General features: G+C 39.6%; 1 protein-coding gene and 1 pseudogene across 1 annotated transcript in view; both read right to left on the bottom strand.

Moving 5' to 3' along the window:
- The window catches only part of RAB32 (RAB32, member RAS oncogene family), a 48961-nt gene extending 24448 nt beyond the window's left edge, over positions 1-24513 (bottom strand). Inside the window, exon 1 of the mRNA XM_043999286.1 lies at positions 24085-24513. Within this exon, the coding sequence (XP_043855221.1) occupies positions 24085-24337 (253 nt within the window). The 5' untranslated portion in view covers positions 24338-24513. The remainder of the gene's footprint in view (positions 1-24084) is intronic.
- Positions 16609-16960, bottom strand: LOC122752484 (annotated as a pseudogene).
- Positions 24514-25306: the final 793 nt, after the last annotated feature.

The raw sequence follows: 25306 nt of genomic DNA, 5'->3' as shown, positions 1-25306 counted from the left end.
CTATACATGTTGACAGACAGATGGAAAAGGAGCCAGTAGACAGAGATGAGATTCCTGCTGGGAAGAGGTTCTAGGAGAGGCAGGAAAACATGAGGTCAAAAACACAGACAGAAGGAACTTTAGATGACGTAGAGATGTTTGGGGCAGCTAGGAGATGCAGTGGATGGAGCCCTGGGCTTGGAATCAGGAAAACTTATCCTTCTGAGTTCAAATCTGGTCTTAGACAAGTTGTGTGACTCTGGGCAAGTCACTTAACCCTGTTTGCCTGTTTCCTCTCCCATAAAATGAGCTGGAGAAAGAAATGGCCAACCACTGCAGTATCTCTGCCAACAAAACTCCAAAGGGATTCATGAAGAGTGGGGCACAACTGAAACTAGATAGAAGAGCATCTAAGAAGTTCTAAAGACCAGAGGAGAGGAGATGAAGGAGCTCCCAACTGAATGATGACTTCAATAGCAAAGCAAGAGGGCAAATTATCTGTTGGGAGTGGAGAGGTTGAGGGTTACAGTTGGGGGCTACACGAGAGAAGAAAGGCTGAAACCAGTTATTTGTGGAAAGTAAGATGGGGAACGGATAAATATCATAGAAGAACTACCAAGAAATATTTTAAAAATCCAAAAGAGGCTCACTGTGATAACTAAAAAGTCACTTAATATGCCGGAAAATCTTTGGTCAGCAAAAGTAGTGTAAAAGATGTAGGATCAAAAATAAAATACCTCATACATAAAAAAAAAAAAAGATGTAGGATCAGGACAGTTAGGTGGCGCAGTGGATAAAGCACCAGCCCTGGATTCAGGAGGACCTGAGTTCAAATCCAGCCTCAGACACTTGACACTGACTAGCTGTGTGACCCATGGCAAGTCACTTAACCCTCATTGCCCTGCAAAAAATAAAATAAAATAAAATAAATTTTTAAAAAAGGGGGCAGCTAGGTGGCGCAGTGGATAGAGCACTGGCCCTGGAGTCAGGAGTACCTGAGTTCAAATCCAGCCTCAGACACTTAACACTTACTAGCTGTGTGAACCTGGGCAAGTCACTTAACCCCAACTGCCTCACTTAAAAAAAAAATGTAGGATCAGGAAAAATGGGCTGGTTATGTAGGAGAATAAAGGACAACACACTCCCCTAGAATCCACACAATAAAAAACAAATACAAACAAGGTGCCCGATGGCAAATTGATAGGAAGACTCAGGAGTCACACAGGACTGCCATGCATAGAAAAATTATCATCCGCATAATTAGAGAGAGTTCCAACCTTGATGAGATCCAAGATCCCTGGAAGACTTAAGTCTTCCAGCACTGACTGACCTCACCTTTATTTCCAAATATATCATTCTCCCTCCCTTACAACAAAAATTTAAAAAGAAAAAGAAATCAATTCTGTGAAATTAATTCATACATCAGTGGAATCTGAAAGAATAAGCAACAAACTGTCCCCTACATCACTGAAAAGAGGAGGTAAGCACCAAATCCTTTCCAAATAGAATCCTTGGCTATGATGATACAAAAAAAACCCCCAATTCCCAACCCAGCATGCTATAGTGGAAAGAGCTAACTCCTGAGTCAAAGCACCTGGTTTTAAATCTGCCTTTCATGCTTATTCTCTGTGTGATCTTGAGCAAGTCACCTAACTTCTAAGGTATCAGTTTATTCACTTACCAAGTGAGGAGGGTTGGACTGGATATCCTCAGGATAGATCTTCACCTTTAGAACTATGATCTTAAGAGCACCTGACAAATTTTGTCTCATTTAATCCTTATAATAACCCCAGGAGGTAGGTGCTATTATTATCCCATTTTACAGTTGAGGAAACCGAGGCAAATCTAATTTGCCTCAGTTATACAGGTAGTAAGTATCTGTATAACTTGGACCTTCCAGGCGCCAGGCCTATCATTCAAATCACTGCATCACCAACTGCCTCTACCTTACAGGGTTATTGTGAAGACTAAATGAGGAAAATAAAAATGTACAAACCATAAAGCTTCAAATGTTTGCTATTATTATTTTTGGAGTACGAAACACAGATGCAGAGTTAGTCAGTTAGGCTGCAACACACTGAGTACACAGAAGGGAAGTAGTTTGAGAAAACCAGTGAGGTGAGTCTTAGGTGACAAAATAAGGAATTTATACTTCATGGAAATTAGAGAGAATCCACAAACAGGGGCATGAAATGATCATAATACATTAGGAAACAACCAGGATCAGGCAAGACACTAAGAAATGGAAGGGAGGTCATCCAGTCCAACCTCCCTCCCAATTTTATGCTTGAGGAAACCGAGGCCCAAAGAGGTTAAGTGACTGCTCAAGGTCATACAGGTAATACATGGCAGAGCTAGGGTTTTAAATTAGTTCTTTCAATTCCAAATCCAGTGCCACTTGAAAAAGCAGATGAAATGATTGCTGCTTGAAATACCACTTGGGGTCAGCTAGGTGGTACAGTGGATAGAGCCCTGGGCCTGGGATCAAGAGGGGATCTGTATTCAAATCTAGACTCAGACACTTATTAACTGTGACCCTGGGCAAGTCACTTAACCCTGACTGCCTCAAAAAAATCCAAACATTATAGATTGTATATACCTAACCTTTATCAGATTGCTTTCTGTCTTGGGGAGGGGTGAAGGGAAGGGAGAGAGACAAAAAAAATAGAACTAGAAATCTTATAAAAATGCTAAAAACTATCTTTATATGTAACTGGAAAATAACAAAATACTTGTATTATTTTTAAAAAAAAAAAACATCACTTGCTCTTTTTTTGGGAGGGAGAGACGAAATAGCTTTAAAGCAGTACCATCAGAGATCAAGGCACTTTAAGAATCTTTTAATTAAGATGGCGTTCATTTTTCAGCCAAAAACAGCATTTTAATATTTGGTCGATTTAGGGTTTGAGTTACAAGTTGTCAAAGACAATGCTAAAGACTCATCTTCATATTTTTGTACCAAGATAGAGTTGGGAAGGGAATAAGCATTTATTAAGCTCCTCTTACCTGCCAAGTATGGTTCTAAGTGCCTTATAAATATTATTTCATTTGACTGCTATGTTTTATGTGAACAATTTTTAACATGAGCGATTTTTATACTTAAGAATGGTGACCAACTAAAAATGAACAAAAAAGCAAGATAAAGTGTTGGAAAGGGAATGCTGTAGAGCGCTAAGACATTTCTTCCTCTGTAGGTACTGGAAGCAGAGTGAAAATTCCCAAACATCAGCAAGGATACGCAAAGCACAGATGGGGGCTTGTCTGTTGCCTATGTGCCAACTGGAGAGCCAATATGGCATGGTAGATGGCATACTAGACTTCCTGCCACAGATGCAGGCTGCACAACCATGGGAAAGTCCGCTGGTTTGAGGCACTATCTGAACACTTTCAGCCCTCTCCAGGGGGCCCTATACAGGAAGATGTGGGTTTCTAGCATTTGCTTATAAATTTAGACCCTATTATTTACTGAAATTCTGTCTCTCAAAACTACCGTGTCATGCCTAAAAAGTTCACAATTAGGCTTCAACAGAAGAGGACATTTGCAAGTAGAGCTTTCAAAAGAGCAGCATGCTTATTTAAAAACATAAAAATTAGCCAATGCTCATCCTTTATACATGCACATGTAAGGACATCCCCAAACCTGCTAATAAATTCACAGTAGTTATTCGAATTAAATTTGTAAGTTTCTCTCACATACGGTGGTGACACTGCAGACATTTGAGTTTGGGGCAGGTACAGCGGAAATACTACAGAGTCTGGAGTCCAAAGATCTGGGTTCACATTCCTGCTTTGACCCTTTCTATTGTTGGATAGATCATTTGAACTCTCTGGGCCTTAGTTTCTTCATCTGAACAGTCTGATGTGTTGGATTAGATGCTTCTGTAGTCTCTTGGAGCTCACAATATATGAACCACATAACCACAGCTGAAAGGGACCTCAGCCGTCATCTATACTGGCATATGAAGAAAAGGAATCTCTGACAAGTGGTAGTCTAGACTCTGCTTGAAGACTTCCAAGGAAGAGGCACCTATCACCTCTGACATCAGCCCCTTTCACTGTTTCAAAAACTCTAATTGTTAGGAAGTGTTCTCCAACAAAAGCATAAATTTGTCTTTTTGTAACTTCCACTGGATGCTACAGGTTCTGCCTCAGGGTCAAACAACAAAAGCAAACATAAATACTCCAGCAGAAAAACAATGAGGGCAGAGTACAGGGAGACCATTGTCCCATTATTTCTGATCCTCTAGCTTAGAGGTAGCTAGGTGACGTGGGTCTGGAGTCAGGAAGGTGAGTTCAAATCCAGCCTCAGTCACTTAACTGTGTGACCCTGGGCAAAAGTCACTTAACTTCTGCCTAAATTTTCTAATTTGTAAGATGGAGAGAATAATTGCACATACCTCCCAGGGTTGTTGTGAGGATCAAATAATATAATAATTGTAAAGCACTCTGCACCATGCCTCTATATAAATGTATAAACTTTAAAAATATTTATTATAAATATAAACATTTATACAAATATAAATATTGACTATATGAAATATAAATATTAAAATATCCATATGAAATATAAATATTAACATATTGCCATAACATCAATATTGAAATGGTTATAGAAACATTATAAATGCATAAAATGTATAAACATTAGCTATTATTATTAAATACTTTATAAAAATCTCAATGTATTCCAAGATTAGCATTTCTTTCTTTTTTTCCTGGATTATTAAACTAGTAGATGAGAGCAATGCTATGGGTATAGTTTACTTAGATTTTAGCAAAGCTTTTGATAAAGTAGTTCATGCAATTCCTTTTTTTTTTTTTTTTTTAGTGAGGCAATTGGGGTTAAGTGACTTGCCCAGGGTCACACAGCTTGTAAGTGTCTGAGGCCGGATTTGAACTCAGGTACTCCTGACTCCAGGGCTGGTGCTTTATCCACTGCGCCACCTAGCTGCCCCAGTTCATGCAATTCTTATAGAAAAGGTGGAGACAGAAGGATTGACTATAGTAGATGGATTCAGCATTGGATTGGAAGGCCTGACTCAACCAATGGTTGTTCATGGTTCTCTTCATGGTTATGGCAGAAGGTATTCTGTGAAGTACTCCAGGGTTCGGGTTCTGTGCTCAGCCCTGTGTTTTAACATTTTTGTCAATTACTTGGGTAAAGGCCTTGATGTAATCTGCAAATCTGATGGGCTCAGACAGCTAACACTGGATGATGAGGTAAGGATCCATAAAAGGTCGTGACAGATTAGACCATCAGGCTGTTTAAAAAAGTCAGTAGCGATAAATCCAAAGTCTTAGACGTAGGCATAAAAAACCATCTTTGTCTGGCACACAGTTGACAAGCTCAATATGAGTCAGTTACATGATATGGAAGTCAAAAAAGCCAATCTTGGACTACATTGAGTTTTGTTTTTTTTTTTTAAATCACATCAACCTATTCTTTCAGGGCCCATCTGATCCAGTTAACCTGAATTCATAAGAGGCAGCTAGGTATTCTCTTACTATCTCCTCACTTATCTTGGGTAGCAAGTCCCCATCATTTTTGTTTGTTACACTTAATAGAAAGGCCATTTTCCTTTACATAGCAGAGCAAAATAAGAATTTAGTAGCTTGTCAGTTATCATCCCATTTGCTCCAAATTGAGGTCCTGTTCCTTTTTCAATCCTTTTTCTCTCTTTTGCTTCCTATTCTACTTCACTTTATTCGCAGCTTTAGCATTCCTGAAACTTTTTACATGGTGATGATGATGATAAAAAAGATTAGCTAACATTTATACAGTGCTATGTGTCTTACAATTATTATTTCATTTGAGGCCACATTTTGAACTCGGGTCTTCCTGACTCCAGGTGAAGTACTCTCTCCACTGAGACACCTACCTGCCCAAATGACCACATCAACATGCCTCAGAGTCATCCTCTGTCACCTAGTTTTGCTAACTATATACTTCTTTGCTATCTATATACTTTTTTTTTTTGTAACTCAAAGTTGGTGGGCGAGTTACTTGTATATCCACAATGGTATCTTCAGACAAATCTCATTTTTCCTCCTCACTGGAATTGTTTCCTTTTGGCTCTTCAAAATTCTATTGTTGAAAACATCTCCCATTCTTGAAAAGGAAGGAAATAAGTATTTATTAATTGCCTATTATGTGCCAAGCATTTCACAAATAATTATCTTATCTGATTTTTACAATAACCCTGAGAGGTAGATGTTAATGTTACCCCTACTTTATAGCTGAGGGAAGTGAGGCAAATAGAGGTTGTGACTTGCTTAGGATCACACAGTTAACATGGGTCTGCTGCCAGATATGAACTCAATTCTTACTAACTCCAGGTCCAGAGCTCTATTCCATCAGAACACCCATCTGCCTTTTGGGCTAAATTTCCCCTGATATATTTTACTCCATAGGATTTTTCCTCTGAACTCTCTGAAATCCACTTTCCCAAAATCTAGGGTACATGACATATTAAGCCCATATTTCTTCTCCTCTAATACAAACTTTAGGATGGAACTGTCATCTCGCACCAAGATTCCCATCATTTCTGCCCCAGCAATAGGTTTCTCGCTATCAGTAATAATCAGACCCAGAATAGTACTAATTATGTTATATTACTATATCTGGCTTGGGATGTTTCTCAAATTCCATTTCTTCTTTCTGTTCAGGTGGTTTATAATATATACCACTGTCAAAATTACTTATGTCTCTCTCTCTCTGAAGATCTTCACCCATCTGCTATCTCTCTCTGGGTTCTGGATTTTCGTGTGAGTCTACAATCTTAATTTATGCTACCCCACCCCACCTTTTACCAATTCTGTTTCTTCTGAATAAGGTATATCCATCCCCTGCATAGTCTTATTATGGTATACCAAGTATACCAAGTATACTTACTTCTTCCTTATGCATCTCTGCTTGTCTTCAAAGCTCACCTCAAAAATAACCCTTACATGAGAACTGTCCCAGTCACCAGTTGTTAGTATCTTTCCCTGTAAACTACTTTCTACAGTCTTGTGACAGGGACCAGTTCATTTTTTTGTCTTTGTATTATCACGCTTAGCACAATGGAAGTCCTTAAGAAATACTTGTTGGGGGCAGCTAGGTGGTGCAGTGGATAAAGCACTGACCCTGCATTCAGGAGGACCTGAGTTCAAATGTGACCTCAGACATTTGACACTTACTAGCTGTGTGACCCTGGGCAAGTCACTTAACCCCAACTGCCTTACTAAAAAAAAAAAATTAAAAAAGAAAAGAAAACCCCTTCTGATTAAAAGAGAAATTAATTTAATTTGGTTTACAAATACATTGAAGGTTATACTTAGTTTGAATAGAAACCACAATAGCATACATGCGTGAAAAATTAAAACTTGACCTTGATATGGAGATTTGGCTGGCTGAACTAGCTCAGACAAACCAGAGCAGCTAGTCATGTTTTCAGAAGGCAGAGCCATTCAAAGTAACAAAACCAAGGGAACCCTTTGATCAGAAGCCGGGGGCCTTCTGCCCTAATTTTTCATGTTTGGAACACTGTCATTGCTCAAGAAATACAATTTAAAATATCAAGTCCACATGTCACCTATTTTAGCTGGGTACTCGAAAATGGTCAGTGATATTTGCAGGTCAGTGAGGAAGAAGGAAATATGCTTAGTCACATTCTAGAAACAAGGAATATAGTATTAAAAAAACCAGTAAGCTAGCTAGCAAGCATCAAAAGCAAGCACTAGAAGCTTGTGTTGACACTTCAGTACTCCCCAGTGGCTGCTTAAAATAACACTTCCCCCTCCTCCAAATGAGCAGGGCATCTTACTTTGCCTTAAAACTAGAACTCTTAAATAATGGCTGAAATACTATACTAAATAACATGGTACTGACCTGAGTACTGCCTACCTCCTCCTCCAGAAACTTGTATCCTTGGTACTTTGGAGAAGAAGAAAGACAGGGAGGGAGGGAGGGAAGGAGGGAAGGAGAGAGAGGAGAGACAGAGAGTGTTCCTATTACTAGTAAAGAAGGAAGGAAGGAAGGAAGGAAGGAAAGAAGAAAGAGAAAGAAGGGAAGAAAAAAATGAAAGAAAGGTTTGTGTCAGGCATGGGCCATATTAAAGTAGTAGAAGAAATTTCTACCCATAGAGTTTAAACCAATATTTAAATACTTTAAAATGTTTAAATCCTAATTATGAAATGACTTATAGTGGTCTGATCAGCCTGGATTAAGATAATTGGATTTTTTTTAGATTTAATAGTAATATCTTTAATTCCAAGGAGTGAATACATCACTTTGACTATTATAAATACCTAAATTAACTAAAAAGTACATATGAAGGAAGATACTATCTGCATCCAAAGAAAGGACTGATAAATAGAAGTATTATAGAATGATGTTTATATACACATACACATACATATATAATTATGCATATATATGCATGTGCATATTTATGTATATATATTTGTGTATATATATATGTATATATATACACACACACACACACACACAAACACAAGGGGAAAAAGAAATTTATACAATAACTTTATTAAATATCTAAAAGGAATAGCAAGTTGGACATAAAAGATTTGCAGTTTCATGTGTAACCGTATTTGTTATTATACTGTTATAGAAATGCTTCTTTTGTTTTATAAATTAAAAGTAAGGTAAATTTTTTTTAAAGGATACTTCATTTAGAATAAGAGCAGACTGTCCCCTGATCAATGCTGGATGTAATATAATCTTACTCTCCAATTTGAATGTTTCAGAGGAGATTTTGAGAACTATATCCTGGCAAGTCTCACTCCCTAGTAAGGTACTAGAATCTATAATTTAAAAAGACCCTTTGAACACATACATAAGTCATTTCATAATACCATATACATACATACATATAACTTGATCAAAGTATATTATATATAATTTGATATATAATCTGATCCAATTATATATAATAAATATAAATATCTATAAAATTTGTTATACATATAATTTGATCAAATTATTCTAAACCAGGCTGATCAGACCACAGTTATTTCATAATATACATATAATTTGATCAAAGTATATTATATATAATTAGGTATATAGTTTGATCAAATTATATATAACATATAAACATATATATTTTGATCGAATTATTCTAAACTGAGATGATCAGACCACTATAAATCATTTCTTAATTAGGATTTAAACATTTTAAAGTATTTAAATATTGCTTTAAATTCTATGGGTAGGAATATCTTCTAATAGTTTAATATGGTCTGTAGTCAGTACAAACATTATTAGCAACTATATGTCAGGAATGTTTTCTGAATTAAAAAGCTTAGCAGTTCGATATTCTAAGAGTATAGTACTCATTTTTAAAGACATTTTTATTTACTCTGGGGAATAAAACGTGATATCAAAAGAGACCATGGGGCTCATATTAAAGATTATATTGAAAAGCTTCCCCCTTCCATAGGTTTTGCTATTTGTAAAGTACCAAGTTAGTAAGATATCACTTCTAGAATATCAAGGGAAATGATGAAAAGAAACGGAGCTGAAGGAGGACTAGCACTTCTAGGCCTCAAACTATATTGTAAAGGAAGAAAGACACAAACACTGTGCTTAGCGCTTTTTTATATTATCTCACTTTATCCTCACAACAACTCTGTGAAGTATCATTATTACTATCTCCATTTTTTAGTTGAGGAAACTGAGGTCAACAGAAGTTAAGTGACTTGCCCAGGGTCACACAGCTAGTTAAGTGTCTAAGGCCACATTTGAACTCAAGTATTATAACTCCAGGTTCAGAGCTCTATCCTGTGCCACCAGCTGCCTCTAGAGGAGCAGTCATCAAAACCACCTGATATTTATTAAAAAGCAGAGCAATCTATAGATCAATGGAACAGACTAGACAATGGAACTTAATAAGCCAGTATTTGATCAAATGGGAAACGTAAATTATGTAGGAAAAAACTTCTTATTTCATAAAAATTGCTGAGGAAGCTGGAAAGGAGTCAGCAAAAAATAGGGTTAGAGCAATACCTTATATCACACAATATAGTGGATACTGGAGATACTATGATGACATAAAAAAACAAAAGACATAAATAAAAGCTTACTTTATTTGTTTGGGGTTTTTTGTTGTTTTTTGAGGGGTTTTTTTGCGGGGCAATGAGAGTTAAGTGACTTGCCTAGGGTCACACAGCTAGTAAGTGTCAAGTGTCTGAGGCCAGATTTGAACTCAAGTTCTCCTGACTCCAGGGCCGGTGCTCTACCTAGCTGCCCCCAAAACTTACTTTAAAATGACATTATATTGCTATTTTATGAAGCTATTATTAACTTGAATTCAGCAGCACACTTAAATATGTAGCATACCAAAATTATACAGGTTGTTAGAATGAAAACAAGTGTCTTAAGCTTTAAGGTATCATGGCATTTCAATGGATTTGGGATCTCATCAGTGAGGATGCCCCCTCCATTGGAACAGATTCTATCCTGTCCATGCCTTTTTTTTGGGGGGGGGGGGTCAGGGCAATGAAAGTTAAGTGACTTACCCAGGTCACACACACACATCCAGTAAGTGTCAAGTGTCTGAATCTAGATTTGAACTCAGATCCTCCTGAATCCAGGGCTGGTGTTTTATCTACTTTGCCACCTCATTGCCCCCCATGCCTTTTTCATAACGTCCAAATTCTTACAGGTGTCCACCCAATAAACTGCCTTCAACTTTCCTCTCATCAAGCAGATGGAAAGCCATTATCTTTCAGGACAGAAAAGCAAGTCTTGCCAAAGAACTTTTTTGTCTTTAAAGGGATTCATATTCTACCACGAATATTTAAAAGATAATTCCTGCAACAGCCCCATCCTCCATTTTAACTTGCCTCCTACAAATGTATTATTATCTATTTGAACTGTAGCAGTTCAGGTTAGATATGAACACATTTAATAGCTCGATTATACTTGCAATGAAATGGGTAGGGAACAACCATTTATTAAGCACTTACTATATGCCAGGCACTGTGCTAAGTGCTAAGCAACTATTATCTCATCTTATCCTCATAATAACCCTAGGAAGTGGCTGCTATTATCATCCACATTTTACAGCTGAGGAAACTGAGGCAGACAGAGATTAAGCAACTTGCTCAGGATCAAACAGCTGTGCCACCTGAATCTGACTGAGGCCTGAAGAGTTAGGGAGCTAGATGGCACAGTGGATAAAGTACAGGACCTAGAGTCAGGAAGATGAGTTCAAATCTGGCCTCAGACACTTATTGACTCTGTGACTTAGGCAAGTCACTTAGTCTTTGCCTCAGTTTTCTCAATTGTAAAATGGGAATAATAGCAGCACCTATCTCACAGAACTATTGTGAGGTTCAACTAAGATAATATTTGTAAAGCTAAGACTTAGCCTAGCATGTTATCAATGCTATCTAAATGTGAGCTATTATTATTACTGTTATTATTATTGTTCTCTCATCAAGGCAGGCCTCAACATTATACAATTCTAGCCTTAGATCAATCCATTCTGGATTGTTTGTTATTGATTTGAGGGAGTCAGATTTTGTGACCTTTGGAACATGACCTAAATTCCTCCATATTCAACTATTTATGTCTTTCGGGCTGAATGTGGAAGGAAAACTGGATTTGAAGAATATGACTAGAAAGGGGAAGGAAACTGAGTTATTGCCTTAGTTATTGTGTCCAAAGTCACAATCTTCGGAGGGATTTACTTGTTGATGACTGCAAATAAAAGCTGACAAGAGGCTTCTCACACCCTATGAGTAACAGGGGTACAGACTTCTCATACTGGGAAGCCAAACACACCCAGTATATCCAACAAGCCATGCTCACACAGTAAAGCATGCAAGGAAGCAGCAGTAGCATTGTTAATAAGTGATATGTGTAAGGGCTTGGAAACAGGAACTTGTGGGGGATGGGGCAGTTGTTCAGTTACAGGACTAGCACGGTGGCTGGGGGGGGGGGGGAATGGGTCAGTTGGTAGGAGGCCTTACAGTTTATAACCAGCTTACTCTGGTTGAAGAAGTACCAGTTTTTAGAGTTCAAAATTGTATTCTCCTTCCATTACAGAAGAAAAGATTGCTGGGTTTGTATATGAGGGAGGGGGCAGCTAGGTGGCACAGTGGATAGAGCACTAGGCCTGGAATCAGGAAGACTCATCTTCCTGAGTTCAAATCCAGCCACTTACTATCTGTGTGACCCTGGGCAAGTCACTTAACCCTGTTTGCCTCAGCTTTCTCATCTGTAAAATAAGATGGAGAAGAAAACGGCAAACCTACTTCAGTATCTTTGCCAAGAAAATACTGTCACAAAGAGTCAGACACGACTGAAACAACTCAACAACAACAAAGTGTGGGGGAGAAGGGCAGGAAAGACTTGGGGAGGAATAGAGATTGGAAAGAGGAAGGTAAAGGGTATTATAATTTTGTAGAATTAAGGATATTATAACTTGTACAGACTTGTAGAAAATAAAGCAAAAGTGTAGATATGAGAATATGCTGGGAGAACTGGGATCTGGCAATTCTAGAGGGATCATGACAAAATAGGCAACCCATCTCCCAAAGAAGAAGTGACAGGCTCAGGATGTGGACTGAGGCATGTTTCCTGATCATGGCCAACGTAAGAATGTTTTATTTGACTATGCACACTTATTGTAAAAGCTTCTTTCTTTCCTTCTTTCCTTCTTCCTTTCTTCCTTCCTTCTTCCCTCCTTTCCTTCTTCCTTTCTTTCTTCCTTCTTTCCTTCCTTTCTTCCATAATTCCTTCCATCCATCCATTCTTCCTTCCTTCCTTCCTTCCTTCCTTCCTTCCTTCCTTCCTTCCTTCCTTCCTTCCTTCCTTCCTTCCTTCCTCCCTCTATTCTTCAATGTCAGGCAGAATAAGAAGTGGGAGGAAAAAAGTGGATTTTGTTAACTGAAAAAAAATAAGTTAAAATCTCCCAAAAGGAAGAAAATAAGAGAATTGGAATCAAAAATGCAAAGGCTGATATATCATTTGCTTTCAGAGCTCGAAAGAACCTTAGAGACTGTCTAGTCCAACCCATTTTTTTTTTTTTAGTGAGGCAACTGGGGTTAAGTGACTTGCCCAGGGTCACACAGCTAGTAAGTGTTAAGTGTCTGAGGCCAGATTTGAACTCAGGTACTCCTGACTCCAGTGCCGGTGCTCCATCCACTGCACCACCTAGCTGCCCCCCCAACCCATTTTTACAGACCTGGAAAAGGAGGCCCAGTGAAGTAGAATTACTTGTCAAAGATCACATACTGAGAAAATCCTAGAACTATGATGGAGAAGACAAATTTTCTGACTCATCATTCAGTGCTCTCACTAAGATTTATTTAGCCACCTCTAGGTGCAATGGATAGAGTGCCCAGCATGTAGTCAGGAAGACCTATGCTCAAATTCAGCCTCAAACACTTACTAGCTGTGTCAACCTGGGCAACTCACTAAACCCTGTTAGCCTCACTTTTCTTATCTATAAAATGAGCTGGAGAAAGAAATGGCAAACTACTCCAGTATCTTTGCCAAGAAAACCCCAAATGATGGAGTCATAAAGAATCAGACACAAATGTGTGTGTGTGTGTGTGTGTGTGTGTGTGTGTGTGTGTACACACACACATATATAAACCAACCCACTAAACAAAAAAAGGCAACTAGCTGAAAAAAGGGAAGACAAAGAACAGAGTGACAATAATGAAGACGTTCAAAAAAAAGGAGAGGACTTGACAATGGGCTGGCTCTGAGTTTTAGATGTCAGATACTTTACACACCATAAAAAATTCAAGGAGAGAATGGCATGCTATGGAGATCTTTTCCTGATTTCTTCATCACAGTGATGTTCAGAGCATGTGTCAATACCTGGTAGAACTGGCTATTTATATTCATCTTCTCTCGTGTTAGTTTGGCAGCTCCTTGAGGGCAGGAGGCATATGTCTTATTAATGTCTGGCTACCATGATGTTTTCTCCACAGTTCTCCTGTAGAGCAGACGTTCAATAAGAGTTTGTTGAACGAGTGAAAGCAAGGTCTAGACATGCCATTTTAAAACTGTCCTTATACTACCAAAGTGATTTTCCTTGAGCAAAGATCTGTCACTTCCCACATTCCACAAACTAAAGTGACTGCTACTGTTAGAATAAAATACCAACTCTCCTACTGAGCTGTGGAAGTCTTTCACAAATTGGATCCCAACCTCTTCGTACATCTCTTCCCTTCTAGCATTCTTCAGTCCAGAAAACTTGGTCTTTTTTTCCCCTTTCATCATATGCAAAAAAGCAGTCAATGACTCTGTCATAAATGGGTTAATGGGAATAAAAACCCAAACTTTGAAAACATTTTTGTTCTTTTAAACCTGTTTTTCAATAGCAATGTAATGAGTGTACTTTAATGGTAGCTTTTAAACTGTAAATTTTAGAGTTCCATGAAGCATCTTTTGGGGTTCCCTGAAGGGATAGGTGGTCATGATAAACATTAACTACTCTTCTGGCAAATTACCAAATTCTATTCTCATAGCTCACATTTATATGTTAATTTGTTGTTGTTTGTCCTTCATTCTCAAAGAGGACCAATGACATCAGGAAGGTGATGTTATGACTTGCAAGTGAATTAAATTTAAGTGAGGCAGGGCTGTACAAAGTCACCAGCCTCAATCTCTCTGTGTCCAGTGGCAAGATATAGATTAGGAGATGGCCCTGGATGGAGTGGGAGACCTTGGCCTTTTTTTGCGTGGAAATGGGGGTTAAGTGACTTGCCCAGGGTCACACAGCTAGTAAGTGTCAAGTGTCTGAGGCTGGATTTAAACTCAGGTACTCCTGAATCCAGGGTTGGTGCTTTATCCACTGTGCCACCTAGCCGCCCCCAACCTTGGCCTTTTTAAACTAAGGTCTTTCCCAAGACTCAGTTTGTCAGAAAAGACATCCATTCAGTGATTAAAGCTCAGTAAGAAATGAAGCAAACAACAGCTTCTTTTACCTACTCAAAAAAAAAAAATCAATCTGGGAGGAAAAGATGTTCAGAGTTTCTGGCCCCATCAGAAACAATTGCTATTTACATTCACTCTGAGCCATAAAAACCCAAATAATGACCAACAGAGGCATTTACTAAGGAAGATCCCACTGCTCCCTTTCACACCCCCACCATCCCCACAGACAGAATCTGAACAGTTGCAGGAAGTTATCTTTACTCAGCTGAACCAAATTCCCATATTAGAGTTTTTATAGATACTTGACCTTTCTTCTCATTTAATTCTCACAGTAAACCTGTCAGTAGATGGTGAAAATATTATCCCTAATTTACAGATAAAGAAACTGAGGCTAGAGGTTAAGTGACTTGCCCGAGTTCACACAACTATTAAGTATCACTGCTATGATTTGAACCTCAGTTCCCTGTGTTAAGGGCTAAAATTCTGGCTAGACTGACTAAAATCTAATGAGTGGTCGCCAATAAATTATAAGCTTTAGCAAGAGTTAGACTTTTAAGCATTTATTAAGGAGAATAAGAATTTGGTAAAGAGAGAGAGAAAGGCCTACATTCATCTATCTATTAAAGGGAGAGCACATTTCTAGCTCCGCTCTCCACCAGAGTCCAAAGGGAAGAGAGCGAGACAGAGCGCTAGTCCCTTCCTTCTTCCTCTCACTAGCCAACGTCACTTCCTGATGCCCAAGAAAAGACTCCTGGTCTTGCCCTCAAAGACCTTTGCTTCATGGGCGGAACTCTTCTACAGTAAGTCTCCAGCAGGTGGCGTCATTCCGATTGTTACACCTGATGCCATCCAATATATTTAACTAGTATCCAGTAATACCATAGCAGGAATTTCAGCATTTTATAGTCTTGAGTGGGGTAAAAAAGTTTCACAGGGTCATCATTTAACATAGTCTTGGACTATTGATATAGGAAGAAGAAAAGGATGTTTCTCCTCTTTTTATATGAATATCTAATAAATTTCTTGATGGTCATTTACTTTCCCAGAAAAGTAGCATAAAGAGGATATAACTGCATAGCATTCTGGGCAATATAATATGGCTTCCTTTCTGCAAAATTAATCATTTAATCAAAGGCCAAAACTACCATCTCAAAACTGCTTGTATCATCTTCTATTTAAAAACAAACAAAAACCCCTTTCCCTGAGGTCATCCCTGCACCTTGGCTTTTCATAATTCAACACAGAATTTCTATATTAGTAGCATTGTAACACTTCAACCCAGTTGTCAGCTTCAACCCACTCTCTCCCACTTTCCCTAAGTTTACTGATTGGATGTGAAGGCGTATTCTTTGCTACTTTCAGGAGGCGGCCTAGGAACCACACAATATAAAGCTTTCAAATTCTCCTCCACATCAGAAGAGTTCTGCAAACATAGCTCTAAAGACAACTTCCTCAAAGTGCTCCTGAACATTTTGCTTTTGGAAGAGGGCTTGTTAACCTCTTCTGAGTCACAGACCCTTCTCGCAGTCTGATGAAGCATACGGGATCTTTCTAGGAATGTTTGCAAATGCATAAAATGCATAATAGATCTACAGAGGAAAACGTTCATACTGAAATACAGTCATCAAAATATTTTTTTTAATAAAGATCCTGGGCCCCAGTTTAAGAAACCCCTTCTTTTATTTTGATAACAATTTGTCTTTTTATTTATTTAGCACTTCTATAAATTATGCCTTAACAGCAAATTCCCGAAGAGGGTACAGGCGTTCCTTCCTCTGCTGTTTTTTGGTCTTCAGGCTTTCCTCGTCCTTATTAAGCCTGTGGCGCATGGCGGGTCTTCTTGGGCCGAAGGTCCAGGGACTTGTATTTCTTTCCCTTATAGAATTTCCTGTGTCTGGTTGATGACAGCTAGGACTCGGGCAATAGATTTTCGGACAACTCAGATCTTAGATAGGTTGGATGCAGTTCCTCCAGTGACCTTAGCCACTCTCAATTGGGAAAGTTCCACCTTTAAATCATTTGTTTAAGTAGCTCCTCCTTCTTCTTCCCACGAAGATGCCTGGCCTTGATTTTTGCCATGATTGAAGATGCACAGAACTCCTTCTTTTAAAAGAATGCTAGGCACCAAAGAATGCTAAAATTTAAATCCAAAATTGTTTGAAGATGTAACGTATTCTGGGGTAGCTAGGTGGCACGGTGGAAAGAGCACCAGCCCTGGAAGTCAGGAGGACTTGAGTTGAAAGATACTTGACACTTACTAGCTGTGTGACCCTAGGCAAGTCACTTAACCCCAACTGCCCCCCCCCCACATATAGTCTCAGGCCTGTATGAGTAACTGGCTTGCTCTTGAGGTTTCTTTATTCATTTTTATATGTGTGTGTGTGTGTATACACACGTATATACATATATCTACATATACATACATACACATGCATGTGTATGTGCATGTATTCATTAATATGTATTTGTGTGTGTTCAAATATACATATGCACATACCTACATGTGTATGTGTATATATGTATATCTATTTACCTATCTACCTACCTACCTACCTATCGATCTATCATCTAGCTATGTACCCACCCCCCCCCCATCCATCCATCCAATGTGAGCTATGAAAGTAGAATCTGGTTCTTATCAGGAACAATGCTTGCCCCAACCTATGAATTAGTCCATAAGGTAACATTTTAAGGTGGTCTCTAACAACAATTAACTAGCAAATCACTCAGTTACCTTTAGGTAAGCAGGTAATTTTCCCACGATTGGTCTACAGTCTCTCAATTATATTATACTAGATCAACAACCAGAAGGTAATAAATGTTTGTTAGTAGAAAGATCAATATAAAATCTGTTGGATGGATGGAAAGTAAAAGAAAATCAACAGCTTTATGTAAATCAAAGCTTGCAAAACCTCTGGACACTGCCACCAAGCTGTAGACTGGCTAATTAACATGTGAATTAAAACTCTTCTTTGTAGGCCTGGAAGTCAAAAGATGTGGGTTCTAAATCTACGGCTTCCATTAACTTAGCTTATGATTCAGGGGAAATTCTTCATTTGTTTGCCCTCCGTTTCCACATCTATAAAATGTGGGAGTTGGAACTCTAAGGTCCCTTTCAGCTCTAAGAAATTCTGACAAGGCAGGAATGGCTGAGATCAGGGGCATGGAAGGATAGTAGAGAAAAATTAAGTAACTCATTTATATATCCCTTTCCTCACTTCTTCTGGGTGCAGATTTTATCACTCCTGTTTTATAGATGAGCTGACTGGGACCCACAGAGGTTAAGTGAATTGCACAAACATGTACAGCTAATAAATAGCAGAGTCAGAATTTTAAACCAGGTCATCTGACTCCAAGTTCCTTCTTCTCTACAAATACAAACACCAGTTTCTATGACTCAATGAAGAAATCATGTTATAATGGTCTGTGTAAAAACATTCAAGCTAAAAAATAAAACAACAAAAACCACACACATTCAAATACTTGGCCAATGGGTGTTGGCTCAATCTACTAGAATCATGGCCAGAGTCCAGTTAGTTGCATTATACCTTAAAGAGATGAAAGGTGGTAGGCCAGACACCATAATGTTCTATTTGCTTTAGGCCACAAAGGCTTTTTTCCTAGAAGATTCATAAGCATAATAACTAGCCAGAAACAAACATATAAGACCATGCCTCAATCTAATCCTTGAGACAATTCAAAATTGAAAAGGCAATATTTCATATTTGCTCTTCAAGTCTAACATTGAAGTTGGGTAGAAAATTCATTATACAGGAAAATCTGTAGTGTTAAGACTAGGGAACACAAAAGACTGGTACAGAAACTTAGCAAAGAATTTGACATGTTGTTAGATAAATGCTAAGGAAATTGATAGAAATGCAAGGCTATTTTTAACATACTTATGGGAATATTTTTAAAAAAGGTCATGATTTAGTCACCCCAAAATAATTGAGATATATGTACTTTTACATTTCATTAATATATTTCTTACTCCGTTTGTGTGCACAAACACACACACACACACATATCTCACAAAAGTTAACCCCACCTCCACTTCCCATCTTTTATAATTTTTTTCCAATCTGACCCTTTTTCTTTACACAGGTAATGACACTTCCTCAGTGTACTACTGCAATGGTGTTCTGATTGGTCTACCTCACGTCCTCCCTTCACCTCTTCAATCCATTCTCCAGCTACCACAGTGATTTTTCTTAAGCACAGATCTGACAAGGTCACTCTCCTATTCAACAAATGCTATTAATGCTAGGGTCAAATACAAACTTTTCTGTTTTGCTGTGGAACTTCTCCACAATTTGGTCCCAACCTCTCTTTCCAATCTCATTAAAGATTACTCCCATCAACTGGCAAAATTGGCCTTTTCTCTTTTCCTCACAGGCAACCTTCCATCTCTCACATCCATGCCCCTTTATCTAGAATGTACTTCCCTCCTCACTCTTGCATTAAGAAGCCCTCATTTCAAGACTCACCCCATGCATCACCTTCTACATGCAATCTTTCCTGATCTGTCCTCTGCCTGACTGCCAGCACCCACCCTCCCTCCCTAGCACAAAGGTTTCTATTTATTGTGCATATACTTATATATGTATGTGTTCTTTCCCAATAAAACTTCATTTGGTGTCTTTTTAACCTCATTACCTGACATGTAAGCAGGTGTTTAATAAATACTTGCTGACTGATTGAACAGTAAGCTAAATTCTATTTCTTGTAAATAAGGAAGCAGCAAGAAATGATTAATTGGGCTTTTTGGTCTATAAAGCACATCTTATACCATCTTAATTTAGTGGGCATCCCTATAAGCTCACCCCCCTTCAAGATAAAGTACCCTCAGGCTTAAGAATCTCTCTACAGGCTATGTGCTGAATGGATTAACCTATCTAGTGAGAAATTATTTTGTGGTGTAGACACTGCCCATGTTTCTACAGCAAAAACACTGTCCTCACTTTAAAATTCCACACCAATATTCTCTGCCCAAACTGTTAAAGGCTAGTAGTGTTTTCGGCAACTGGATATCTATTTAGCAATAGTCAATTGCTCTCTTGGCAGACTGAATTCCATAGAATAAACAATTTTGCTGGGGAAAATAAAGAACCTCTCTATATCCTATGGAGTGGATAGCTCTTACCTTGTGGGGAATAAAGACCTCAAATAAAATGTAAGGTACAGCAACAGCCTAACAGGGGATTTAAATTTACATTATAAATCTAGGCTCTTTTGGATGCAGTGGGGAAGAATTTACAGGATTCATATCAGAATGACTCATAACTTTGTTTACCCAAATTCTTTCCTGCCTTCTTTCACAGGAGTTCAGATTAATCAGCTCTGATAGTTTACAGAAAATATTAAATGCTGAAGCTCTGCCACTCAGCATTAAAGCTTTCAAAGACAAAAAAGCTTCTTGCCACTTGATTTCGTTAAAAAAAATCCCCCCTCTCCCCCCAAAAGACCTAGATCGTAGGAAACTCCAAAACTAGTCCCACTGCCCCCTTCTGTAGATTAGTCACTGTTTCCGTGGCAGACTCCACCTACCTACCCTTTTGCAATCCAATCCACACTTCTTTTGAGGGAATCAATCAAGCATCTGCTTCATACACCACAGGGGCCCAAAATTCAAAACTTGAGGAGTCCCAGGTATAATCTGACACAGCAGGAAGAGCTCAGGACTTGGCTATTAAGGGACCTGGGTGCAAACCCTTCCTCTGATACTCAATGAGTATAACCATAGGGAAGTCCCTTCACTTGTGAAGTCACCACCCATCTGCACAAATGAACTATTACTTGGACAGCCTACAGGAAGGGCCTTAGTGGAAAAAGTGCTTTGAGATCCTTAAAGAACTACATAAATGGGAGCCATTATTACTACTCCATTCAAGTGGCCTGTAGTCAAGTGATTTAGTACAAAATGTCTTGGGTTCCAGTAAGTTTTGTTTTTGTTTTTTTTTGCAGGGCAATGGGGGTTAAGTGACTTGCCCAGGGTCACACAGCTAGTAAGTGTCAAGTGTCTGAGGCCAGATTTGAACTCAGGTCCTCCTGAATCCAGGGCCGGTGCTCTATCCATTGTGCCACCTAGCTGCCCCGGGTCCCAGTAACTTTTGCTTCTCCATTACCTTGCAAGCAACTGAGTGCCTCACTTTAAAGTGCATACACACACACACACACACACACACACACACACACACACACACACACACCTATCAGTCTCAATGGATCCAAGCATCTCAGGGGCAGGACTGTCCCACTTTCTCATTAGTATCACTACCACAGTGTCTGACCCATAGAAAGCTATTGCTTTTTAATTAATTGATAGAACAAAACTAAATTAAAGTAGGTATGGCCCATATTAACAGTAGCCAATATGGCACAACTGTATCGCCTGCTATTTCCATTTTTCCACTTAAAATATAACTGAAAACCTGCTTTCCTTTCCAACAAAGTTCAAGTTTATTGATTTTTAAGGACTGTCCTTAAGATTCAATTTCAAGTCTGATTAAAATTTAGCCTCCTCCACCTCAGGTTAATAATATTGAAGGAAGACACCTTAAAGCTTGGTATGGATCACTGAAGGCCTACTATGTATCTCTTTTCAAATATGAGCAATATACTATGAACCTTAATAACAGCTAGCATTTGTTTAGTACTTTTCATTTTATTTCATTTGATCCTTACAATAATCCTGGGAGGTAGGTTCTATGACTATCCCCATTTTGCACTTGAAGAAACCGAGGCTGAGAGACACTAAGTGCCTTGTGCTAGTTCAAACTCAGAAATCAAGCTCAAGTGTTTCAGAATCCAAGTCCAGCACTCTGGGACTATACCACTTTTAAAAAAAAATCTAGTTATGTATGCTAAAGTTACTCCCAATAGTGGTAAAGGAAGGCTTCCCAATTTTACTTCTAAAAAGGGTCAATCAACAAGTTTAAATTCCATTAGACAGAAGACCACAATTGAAAAGAAGCCTCAAAAAGAATGACAGTCACATGCTGAAGCATCATTTAAAAGGCCAGATTTTGTTAGGAAGCAAGGCAGTTATTGAGTTCTGGGCATCCATGTTCTGTGCAATCACAGGAAGTGTTTCAAAAGAGAAATATCTGGCTTACAAAGACGACTCTTCAACCGATGGCTTCAGAAAAGCCACTGACAGGAAGGCTGAGCCAAGGTCTGGAAACTTCATTTCACCTTAATCATTGACTGACTCTAAGCAAAGCACAATTTATACAAATGTTTCTATAACCAAGATTTAAAAAAAAAAGAAAATGTTTCTTTAACAAAAAGTATCTTTAGGCTCAGACTCTTAAACCATACAGGGCAGGGGCCTGAAGTTGTTGCTGTAGTTAGCTGTGTAACCTTGGAAAAATTATCTCTATGGGCCTCAGTTTACTTATTTCTATGAGTAAGATGGCACAGCAATTGACAGATAAAGACCCACTCAACTCTATCAATCTCCAGTTCTTTCCTGTTGTTAAGTGTTAATGTGCATATAAAAAATGTTTACCCTCCCCCCAAAATATAACTTCTTCTTCCTTTTTTTTTTTTTAGTGAGGCGATTGGGGTTAAGTGACTTGCCCAAGGTCACACAGCTAATAAGTGTTAAGTGTCTGAGGTTGGATTTGAACTCAGGTACACTGACTCCAGAGCCAGCGCTCTATCCACTGTGCCACCTAGCTGCCCCCAAAATATAACTTCTGAAAAGAATTCCTGCACCACTTCAACCCCCAAAAGTTCACTTTAGAGCACTCTATACATTCAAATTGTGTGACTTAGAGTTAGATTAAATTTAAAGTTATTTGTTCTTGCCTCCTGCTCCTTCAAAAATAAAAAAAAATTAAAATTAAAAATCCAACCAACCTATTCTACCAAGAGTGTCTCTGAACATATTTAAACAGGTAAGCCCCTTGAGGGCAGGGACTGTCTTTTGCCTCCTTTTATATTCCCAGTGCATGGCAAAATGCCTGGTAAAAAGGAGACACTTTAGGAACTTTATTGATTAGCTGTTCTGTTACGGGCAATGAACCAGGAAAAGAGGATGTAAATGTAATGAAAATGGAAGACAGTCACAGCCCTCAAGGAAGCCTGCATTTCCCTCTCTTCAGTTATCGTTCCTGCCTGGCACATTTTAAAATCCCATTAAATACTCAATTGTCACCCAGTTTTTCTAAATTTGTGAAGAATTGCTATTTAAAAGGGCCAGATGACTATCGATTTGCTGCTGATCCTGTACTGGTCAACTGCCAGTCAACAGGTATCTTAAAGTACTCTATTTACTGTTTCCTTCTTCTACCTCGTACCTGGCAGGAAGATGGGTATACTTGGCATGGCGATTTGACTGATTCCCATTTGAAAAAGGTGAAGTTTCAGTATATTAAAAGTGTGGTGCTTCCCTACCGACCTGTGATTATTGTCGTTTTATCGACTAATAAGACTCCTAGGGATATAGAAACTCAGCATTGATTTTTATTTATTTATTTATTGTTGGGGGTGGGGAGGAGAAAAGGATTGTATTTATGATTTCCTTCGCACCGTGAACACCCAGTGAGAAAACTCTATCAAGGCAGTTCACTGAGCACTAGGGCTGCAACTTTTGTCTTAGAGAACTGACTTAGGCGCTAAGGTTAAGTGACTTAAGTGATTTTAAGTGCCCAGGGTCACACGGGCAGTATGTGCCAAGCTCAGAATTTGAACCTAGGTCTTCCAGACCCCAGGCCGCTATATCAAGCATTAATTAAAGTCTTTTAATTTCAAAACTTGGAAAACTGAACATCTGCAGCCAACTCCCTTCTGGGTCCAAGTCCGCAGTGGATGCCCCCAACCAAGCTGATTTTCCCTGAGGGGAAGTACTTCAGACAATCAATTAATCCATAATCAATCAATACACATTTATTAGGCACTTTCTATTCGCCAAACACAGTACTGAGCGCTGGGGGATAAAAAAAAAAAAGAGGCAAAAGACAGTGCTTGCCCTCATGGAGCTTACAATATAATGGAAGAGATAATATGCAAACAAATATATATTAAGAAAGCTATATACAGGATAAATAAGAATTAACAGTGAAGGCAAGGGAATTAAGAGGGGCTGGGGAAGGCTTCCTGTAGGAGGTGGGATTTTAGTTGGGACTTAAAGGAAGCCCAGGAGGTCAGTAGTTGGGGGTGGAGGAGGGAGGACCCTGGTAGGGTCCCCCATCCCTTACCTGCAATATCCCAGAGCTGCAGCCGGACCAGGGTCTTGCTGTCCCAGTTGAGGACTTTGAGAGCGAAGTCCACCCCGATGGTGGCCCGGTAGTGCTGGGAAAAGAGCTGGTGCACGTATCTCTTGATGATGCTCGTCTTGCCAACCCCAAGTTCGCCGATAACGAGCACTTTGAAGAGGTGCTCCTGGGTCTCGGGCACCGCGGTGCCCGCAGCCGTCCCCGGGCCGGGCTCCCCAGACGCCCCACCAGCCATCTCCGCCGCCGCTCGGAGCCCCCAGTCCAGGGTACCCTCCGGGAACCTCCTGTTTCCCGATCCAGACCAGAGCGCACACAGCTCCCCCGCCGGGCGCGCAGTGCAGAACTCTGTTCTAAAGCTTTCAACTTTCTCGGGACAACTTTCCACTCCCACCCCAGCTCCTTACTTACCACCTGACTTGAGTCACAGGACCCGGAACCTTCTGCTTTATAAAGCACCCTCAACGGGGCGGGGAAGGGGCCGGTTGGGGGAGGAGACAGCCCCTTGGCCCCTCCCTCCTTGTCCAGGCCCTGGTCCCGGACCACTGAGCTCCTCTGCTGCAGTTTTCTTTCCCCTCCTCTCTTCTCTCACCCCTTGGGTGGTAAGTCAAGTTCTGAGCTCATTTGGAGACACTGACACTGTGCCCCGCCCGCCAACGCACCGCACCCCACCCCTTCTTCTGGGCAGGGCAGAAATTAGTAAATCTGCAAAACCGTGCATTCGGTTCCCACTCTAGGCAGCCTCGCACTTCCTACCTGATGTACCCCCGAGCCGTCTGGGCTATACTGTGAGCATGTCCACGGACAGACCGGGCTCAAAGCCGTTCGGGGATTTGCATTTTGTCCCCAGGGTTGCTTAGAGTCCCCATGGGGTGCAATATGTAAAGAAAGGGGTGCCTGCCTCTCTGCCGAAAGAGCAAGTAGGTAAAACTCTCTGCTTCTAATCCAACGTTAAGGAACTGACCTCATCCCCTTTCAGCCCTGGACCCAGACGTTGGGTGCAAATGGAGTTGAAGGCCCAGGGGAGCCTGGTCTCTAATGAGAGAAAAGTTAGTATGTCTCTCATTCTTGCCAACTCCTTATTTGCGGTCCAGGACAGTTCAGGGAGAGATTATTTAAAGATTGGGTTCAGGACTCTAGTCTAAGTAATCCCCAAAGGGAGGAATATAAAAGCACTCAGTTTACAATATGATTTAAGTATGAGACA

This window comes from Dromiciops gliroides, chromosome 4 (assembly GCF_019393635.1).
Source record: "Dromiciops gliroides isolate mDroGli1 chromosome 4, mDroGli1.pri, whole genome shotgun sequence".
NCBI lineage: Eukaryota > Metazoa > Chordata > Mammalia > Microbiotheria > Microbiotheriidae > Dromiciops > Dromiciops gliroides.
Note: the sequence above shows the minus strand (reverse complement) of the source record. Positions and strands in the feature narration are given on the sequence as shown.